Below are 8,419 nucleotides of genomic sequence, written 5' to 3' on the forward strand. Positions count from 1 at the left end.
GTTCATGCTACAAACCGGAAGGCTACCTAACCCTATTCATCAAGGATGTTAAACTGATCAAACGTTACAGTAAAGACATTTATAATGTTAGAAAATATTTTAAATAAATGCTGTTCTTTTGAACTTTCTATTCATCAAAGAATTTTGAAAAAAAAATTGTACACAACTGTTTTCAACATTGAAAATAATAATGAATGTTTTTTGAGCATTCATCAGCATATTCTAATGATTTCTGAAGGACCATGTGACATTGAAGTGACAATGATGCTTTTTTTTTAATTATTATTATTATTATTTTTTTTATCTATTTTTTATTTATTGTTTTTTTTAATAAAATAAATGCAGCCTTGGTGAGCAGAAAAGACTTATTTTAAAAACATAATTTTTTTTACCGATCTAAAACTTTTGACCTGTAAAATATATAAAACTGTATATATATAAATATATTAAGAAAATATTATTATGAAAATTATTATTTTCTTCATAATAATAACAGTAGCATAAGCATGATCATTCATAAACTGGGGGTGGCACGGTGGCATTGTGGCGCACTGACTAAAACAGTTAGCGACCATATTTTGCGACCATTTTGCGACAACCGTTAGAGGAAAAAACCAAAGAAGAAGAATCGCCACACCGCAACGTCACCTGAAAGGTATCAAGCGAGGCTGCAGACACGGTGATATCCAGAGACTCTGCTTTTATTGAACAAAATCAGGTAGGTACAAAAAAAAACATTAATTTGATATGTTATTCAGTTGACATCAGATGAAGTGAATTAAGTCACGCCTCTTAATACCTTGAAATACTTCTTTAAACGTAGGCATTTTGCGCGGGGTCGACAAACGCGCCGGCGTTGCATAAGTTACAGACTTAAGAAATGTGAGAAAAAATTACAAATTTGTCGAAACAAAACTTTGTGCTTAAACATAATTCTGACCCTCCGTTAACTTTTTTTCTGGAGCACGTGTCTAATCTTAAACAAAACTCAGCAAACAGAGGCATATATCTTTATAATATAAGTGTCTATTTTTAAATGATCGAATTCAAAACTAATATAAATATTTTATGTTTATGTAATCTGTATAAAAAGAGAGATGTCTATCGTTCTCTCATCTGCTAACGTTAATTGTAGGCCTAACGTTAATATGTGAACACGTGAAGAGCACGCGCTTTTCAAGCAAATGTTCTGAGGCAATCCATGAAAACCTGTCAATGTCCACATCAGCTCGATAAAACATATCAAATTTAATCAGATTTATGTACTTTATGTCGTCTTGTGACGATATAAGAATGTTAATCTTGGAAAAATCGACCTCAGAAGTGGATTATTTTCACTTCGAGGAGAATTGGATACAGCTGTGAATAGTAAGTTATTCTTATGTATGTGCTAAATTGTTCTAATCGCTATATGAAATAATGTCTGAAAAACCGCAAAATGAGTGTTTAAATATTTAAATGTCGTGATTTTATATGTATTTGTAAGCAACGTATAACTGCAAATTAAAATGTAACGTTATATGCTCTAAAAAAAATTTATAATCTATCCAAAACTAGAAAACGAAAATTGTCTAACGTTAAACATATTTGTCAAAAATAGACAAATAGTTTTGGATAGATTATACATTTTTTACTGTAAACTAGACTAAATATATAGTATTTTGTCAAAAATAAAGTAGGTAACTTTATGTTGAATTATCAACTGATGTTAGTGTTTGTTCCAATTCAAATCCTTTGAAATATGTATGATGATAACGTATATTTTTACAAAGAAAGATTACGCTTGAACTATTGTTAAAATTTTAATTTTGTTTGACTTATATGTGAAAACTTTAATAAAATGGCAAAACATTTATATTATAAACAAAATCTTACCCATTCAATTATTTTTTATTGTGTTTTATTAGTGACGAATTTGGGGAGAGAATAAATATTTCCAAAGTTTCTGAAAATACAGTATGAGAATTAACTGTGTGTCCTCTTAGCTAAGATGTGCTGAAATACTCTTAGAAAGTCTTAAATGTTGGACTGATATGGCCATTAATTTTAAGAGTTTATCCTAAATTGGCACATTTTTAGTCATAAGATTTTTTTTTTTAATACGGCCCCTGATCTGTATATTTCTGTATATAAAATAGTTGTAGAATTTGAAATATTCTTCTTTATCTCTTTTTTAGGTTGAAGCAATAAAGACAGAAAAAGAGTTAAGTTTATGTTGAAGCAGAAAACCTTTATCGTATGTTGTTTCTCAAACGAAATCAATTGTACTAGGAACTAGTTTGGTTTGAGCACAAACTAGGGCTGCTCGATTATGTAAAAAATCAATAACAATTATTTTGGTCAGTATTGAAACCACTATTATGAATCTCAAATACATTAAGGCCCAGTTCCAGGAATGCACTAATCTTGTTGGTAGTACCAGTTTGCAACAATTATTAGTTAACCCTAAGTTGTTAACACTCCGGAATAGGGATGGGACAATTACCGTTTTCACTATAAACCACAATAAAATTTATTGACTGTTTGTAATATTGTTTAAAATTCAATTATCAGAGCCACGGGTCCAGGCAGAGCCACCAGATGGGACACAAGCAGTCCAGGCACAGCGATTTGTCTAAAGAAGGTATTCCTCCGAATGCAATTCACTGTGGCAAGAGTGTAAATGTTCTAAAGTAGCAGCCATGTCATAGTGCATATTTTTAACAACTGGTTTTAAGATTCTTAGCTTCATGCTTGACCTTAATTTATTCTCTATCAAGTATCATCATGGCTAAAAGTATATTGGTCTTTTTGCACTGACTGCTGAGTACAGCAGAGGCACACAACTTGCTACAAGAGCAATATCCATATTACGAACAATAATGTAATAGACACATTTCGTCTTTCAGATTATGACACGCCCATCCAAAGATCCTCTGGGAGGTCTTTCTCAGAGCAATCCTCTGCACATGAAGCCAGTACAGGGCCTTGTAGGGACCTACGATTTCCAATGTCCATGGCAAGTAAGTACTGAAGTGTTAGAGCTGGTATCAAAAACTATAAAAATGAATTGAACAGGACATACAGCATTAGCAGGTCTAACTTTGAACATCTGTTTAAGGATAACGGTAGCATAATTTTCTAATTGGCTTCTTGTCAGCAGTTTAAACCGACATGTAGACTTTTACATATGTGGTACTTTTTGTTTTCAGAATTTCAAAAAAAAGTTTTGACAAAGCTAGTTGACATCCACCTCGAGGTGAGAAGGCTGGGGAGAAGCGAGCCTCTCCTGTCGTCTGCCCACATCGAGCAGCTAGAAACGATGGACGAGTTTAAAAGAGAGGAGGAACGCCTCAAAGATAAAGATGCCTTTGACTCCCTGGTATGCACAATCTAGAAGTGATATAATTTTATGCACCATTTAATTTATAAATATTATTCTGTGGTATATAAGTCAGAACTTGTTATAGGTTGTTGTTTTTCTAACATGTCAGGAATGTTACACCCTCTCTTTAAAGGAACACTCTGACTTTTTGGGACTTTAGCCTATTCAACTTATCCCCCAGAGTTAGATAAGTCCATACATACCTTTTTCATCTCCGTGCGTGCTATAAGTCTGTTTGACGCACCCACCGCTAGCCTAGCTTAGCACAAAGACTGGATGTAAATGGTTGCAGTTAGCATACTAATCCAAATAAGTGACAAAATAACTCTTTCCTATTTACATGTTGTGATTTGTATAGTCACAGAGTGTACAAAAAACAAAGTCACATGAGACACAGACATATTTTAACTGTATAAATACTGGGAACTATATTCTCTGAAGGGGAAGCACTGCTACTTGGGCGGAGTGATAACCGCAGCACCTGAGACGCGCTCTGAACGAACTCTGCTCCTCACCACGGCGCGTCTATATAGTTCCCAGTATTTATACGGTTAAAATATGTCTGTGTCTCATGTGACTTTGTTTTTTGTACACTCTGTGACTATACAAATCACAACATGTAAATAGGAAAATGTTTGCGTTATTTTGTCACTTATTTGGATTAGTATGCTAGCTGCAACCATTTACATCCAGTCTTTGTGCTAAGCTAGACTAGCGGTGGGTGCGTCAAACAGACTTATAGCACGCACGGAGATGAAAAAGGTATGTATGGACTTATCTAACTCTGGGGGATAAGTTGAATAGGCTAAAGTCCCAAAAAGTCAGAGTGTTCCTTTAAAGGTGCTTCAACTCAGCAGAATTGGAGGGAGAGATCTGAGAGATGGAATACATAAAATTTTAGACAGGTATTTTTAACAAGATCCCTACATATAGGAACATGTTACACGCAGAACACAAAACGCGTTACATTTATTGTCACAGTTTGCTGGTCGACGGAGGATGTGACGCATCTTAACCAACTTATACTATACACTTTATTCACTAGACCACTGTCCGAAACAAGAAAGCTGTGGAAAAATAGAAAAAGCTTCAGAAAACTGCATTGACTGCCATTTCCATATTTCATAAAAAAAAGTTAAACAAATGTAAGTTGCCTCTGTCATCCGCCCATATAGTGCAGCTGGAGACAATGGAGGAGATTAAATGCTTATTAATTATCTGAAATGCAATCATGAGTCCTCAAAGAAACTTGATGTGTAAGGTATAAAGAGGAGGGGATTTCACAAGTGCAAGGACAGGAAAGTATGTCATTGGAGCTATAAAATGGTCAACTTTCTGGAATCGATTAAACAGAACCACATTTCTTTAGTCTACTCTTGGCACTCACCCATGCTACAGTTCCTGTAGATTACCACACACGTGTCATTTCTAAATGGTGAATTTGTTTCCTCAGGCTCTTCACCAACCGGCTAATGTCGAGTTTTAACATGAAGGGGAAGGGGAAGAAGCAAAAACTGCCTCTAGAATCAACCAAAACATTTGAAGCAATTACAGGTACACAGCAGTTTCCCACGTCATTTAAGTTTAACACTAACTCACTTGTTTTCACTACCTCAACATATTCTAGTGTCAGTCTTAGCAAAAATATTGCAGTCTTACACCTTCCTAACATACAGCGAAGCGAGTTTACAGAACCAATCTTCAGTCAGGTGTATGCTGCCATATACCACACCAGTCACCATGGGTCTGTGCAGTATTGCCACTTAGTTGATATTTGACAGGAGGAATAAGGAACTTCTCAGCTGGTTGTTTTCACATAAAAAATATTGTATGTGAAGTCATTGCAATGTAACACTGGTTTTCTATATATATATATAAAAATGTATATATTTTTTTGTTCAACTCTTGCAGTGGCTGTCTTGAAATGGGATGCAAATGCGACTGAGGCTACAATCAAGCTCCATGCCGCAGACCACCTAAAGCATGCGCCGGGAAGGAAGGGAGGGGGAGGGCACACGGGTTTAAATATTCTATAATTTTCTATTATTATAATTTTTTTGTTCACTTGCCGTTTAAATAATTAAATTAATTGTATTTATTTATCAGCCTGTTCAGCGCTGAGAAGAATGGGAGGGGGAGGGCATACAGGGGTGGTGAAATTTTGTGTAGTTAAGGGAAAATTCTATATATTTTTGTTCACTTGCTTTTTGTTCATTGTTTCAAATTTGTTTTAGTAATCAGCCTGTTCAGATTTTTTTTTTTAAATCATTAAAGATGTAAAAAAATAAAATATTGGCATTTCAAACTATTTATTTATATTTTTGTCCTTTTTAATAGATCAGATGTCATTTATTTCCAATAAGGATACTAAAATGTATTTGCATATCAGGGGTGGGGATAGGTCATTTATTTACAATTTTAAAGCAGTAGTGCGCACTGCTTTCACTATGACTCGAGTGAGTTTTATTGTATACCATGTGGTCATCCAACCTTGTAAACTGATGAAGGTCTGATGACCAAAACATGGTTTAATAAAGATAATAGGGTTAGAGGATAAGACAGGCCTCATTAACTATTAAAATAATAGTTGATTTGTGACATCTGAAATCAAGAAATGTGTCAAATTGTGTGAATGCCCTCTAGACATCTGTAGGTGACATTGAAATGACTTTTTTATTTAGAACCCTGTAAAGATGTTGGACGTCAATAATGATAATTTAAAAAGTTCAATGTGTACGTCAATAGTGAACGTTAAAAAGACGTTGCAAAAACGTTCATTCTGGCTCCTCAGTGGACGTCTTCTGAACATTCACTTTTTATGTCACTTGGACGTCCACAGTTAACGTTGAAAAGACGTTCGTTCTGGCTCTTAAGTGGACGTCTTTTGAACGTTCACGTTATGTCACTTGGACGTAAACAGTGAACGTCAAAAAGACGTCTAAAAAAGACGTTGCAAAAACTTTCATTCTGGCTCCTCAGTGGACGTCTTCTGAACGTTTACTTTTTATGTCATTTGGACGTCCATAGTTAACGTTGAAAAGACGTCTAAAAAAGACGTTCGTTCTGGCTCTTCAGTGGACGTCTTTTGAACGTTTACGTTTTATGTCACTTGGACGTAAACAGTGAACGTCAAAAAGACGTCTAAAAAAGACGTTGCAAAAACTTTCATTCTGGCTCATCAGTGGACGTCTTCTGAACGTTCACTTTTTATGTCACTTGGACGTCCATAGTTAACGTTCAAAAGACGTCTAGAAAAGACGTTCAAGCTGACTCTTCATTGGACGTCTTTTGAACGTTCACTTTTTGTGTCACATGGACGTCAACATTGAACGTCAAAGAGACGTCTAAAAAAGACGTTGCAAAAACTTTCATTCTGGCTACTCAGTGGACGTCTTCTGAACGTTCGACAAAGACGTTGTAATGACGTCGTTTGGACGTGTCTGTGCTCAGTGGGAAGCCTTGTTCCATTGTGGCGGTGAGCAACAGCAATTATGGCCACGATGATGTTGAGGTGATTTTATGTGAATGATGGTGCAATATCGCAGCATGACTGGTGTGAAAAACGAGAGCCGTTACTCCATTAGTGTAGACATCAGTAACCGGTTCATGACGGAAACACGACAGAATCCAGCCGAGAGGATTAGTGTGTCTGTGTTATTAAAGCTCACATGATTACTCTTCACTCAGACGTAATTAAACAGGGAATCAGTCGCTCACAAAACACTGATGTGGGAATGGAAATGTGCTTAGTTGATCTGGGATGAATTGGACACATTTTTCACATTCACACTGCAGTTAAACACAATTGTGTCTCCTTGTTTGGAGTCCCGAACAATACATGCAGAGTTTAGTTATGTATTTTAGTGGCTGACACAAAACTGCCGAATAGTAGTCGCAGTTAATGTTAATAATTGCCCAATTTCACTGCAATTTGTAGTGAAGATGGGGAAGATGCATATGGTGTATTTCAACAACCTTGATGAATGACCTTAAGCTTAATCTGAGCTCGCAGACGAGTGTAAAGTGAGAGGAGAGTGTAGAGGTCATTATCTGGCTCCAGCGGTCAGAACAGAGCAATCTGATCCCAACGTCAAGAACTCTTCCTGGCATACACACACTTACAGGATGCTGTACTTACACTGCTAATGCAAGTTATGAACATTCAACACGTCTGCTGACTGCTGCAGGTCTGTCTGTCTGTCTGTCTGTCTGTCTGTCTGTCTGTCTGTCTGTCTGTCTGTCTGTCTGTCTGTCGACTGCTGCAGGTCTGTCTGTCTGTCTGTCTGTCTGTCTGTCTGTCTGTCTGTCGACTGCTGCAGGTCTGTCTGTCTGTCTGTCGACTGCTGCAGGTCTGTCTGTCTATCTGTCTGTCTGTCTGTCGACTGCTGCAGGTCTGTCTGTCTGTCTGTCTGTCTGTCGACTGCTGCAGGTCTGTCTGTCTGTCTGTCTGTCTGTCGACTGCTGCAGGTCTGTCTGTCTGTCTGTCTGTCTGTCTGTCGACTGCTGCAGGTCTGTCTGTCTGCCTGTCTGTCGACTGCTGCAGGTCTGTCTGTCTGTCTGTCTGTCTGTCGACTGCTGCAGGTCTGTCTGTCTGCCTGCTGTCTGTCTGTCGACTGCTGCAGGTCTGTCTGTCTGTCTGTCGACTGCTGCAGGTCTGTCTGCCTGTCTGTCTGTCTGTCGACTGCTGCAGGTCTGTCTGTCTGCCTGTCTGTGAGTCTGTCTGTTTGTTTGTCTGTCGACCATCTGTCTGTCTGTCTGTCTGCCTACCTGTCTGTCCGTCTGACTTCTGCAGGTCTGTCTGTCTGTCTGTCTGCCTTCCTGTCTGCCTGTCTATCTGCCCGTCTGTCTGTCTGTCTGCCTGCCTGCCTGTCTGTGAGTCTGTCTGTTTGTTTGTCTGTCGACCATCTGTCTTTCTGTCTGTCTGCCTTCCTGTCTGCCTGTCTATCTTCCCGCCTGTCTGTCTATGAGTCTGCCTGCCTGTCTGTGAGTCTGTTTGTTTGTCTGTCTGTCGACCATCTGTCTGTCTTTCTTTCTTCCTGTCTGTCTGTCTGTCTG

At 37.7% G+C, this 8,419-nt stretch overlaps 1 protein-coding gene across 5 annotated transcripts; it reads left to right on the plus strand.

Annotated features, from left to right (window-relative positions):
- Positions 1 to 513: 513 nt before the first annotated feature.
- On the plus strand, positions 514 to 5,666 carry LOC307003549 (uncharacterized protein). Of its 5 annotated transcripts, XM_079622144.1 has the most exons (7): positions 514 to 718; positions 2,178 to 2,203; positions 2,554 to 2,623; positions 2,889 to 3,002; positions 3,192 to 3,361; positions 4,818 to 4,918; positions 5,276 to 5,666. In XM_079622144.1, exons 3-6 carry the CDS (start codon positions 2,581 to 2,583, stop codon positions 4,848 to 4,850), a joined length of 360 nt encoding a protein of 119 aa, XP_079478270.1. In that variant the 5' UTR covers positions 514 to 718; positions 2,178 to 2,203; positions 2,554 to 2,580; the 3' UTR covers positions 4,851 to 4,918; positions 5,276 to 5,666. The 5 variants fall into 5 exon arrangements, 4 of the variants coding, with proteins under 4 accessions (XP_079478270.1, XP_079478267.1, XP_079478269.1 ...); XR_013798742.1 differs by lacking the exon at positions 2,178 to 2,203 and having other exon boundaries at positions 2,889 to 2,998; positions 5,276 to 5,655; XM_079622141.1 differs by lacking the exon at positions 2,178 to 2,203.
- Positions 5,667 to 8,419: the final 2,753 nt, after the last annotated feature.

Source organism: Phoxinus phoxinus (genome assembly GCF_949152265.1).
Source record: "Phoxinus phoxinus genome assembly, chromosome: 9".
NCBI classification, from domain to species: domain Eukaryota; kingdom Metazoa; phylum Chordata; class Actinopteri; order Cypriniformes; family Leuciscidae; genus Phoxinus; species Phoxinus phoxinus.

What these genes read in the sequence shown, in the direction of transcription:
- LOC307003549 (XM_079622144.1), top strand. Translation starts at nt 2,581, where the DNA reads ATGGGACACAAGCAGTCCAGGCACAGCGATTTGTCTAAAGAAG. An exon ending in CAGCGATTTGTCTAAAGAAG is followed by an intron (nt 2,624 to 2,888) that starts GTATTCCTCCGA and finishes TTCGTCTTTCAG; the next exon opens with ATTATGACACGCCCATCCAA. An exon ending in ATTTCCAATGTCCATGGCAA is followed by an intron (nt 3,003 to 3,191) that starts GTAAGTACTGAA and finishes TTTTGTTTTCAG; the next exon opens with AATTTCAAAAAAAAGTTTTG.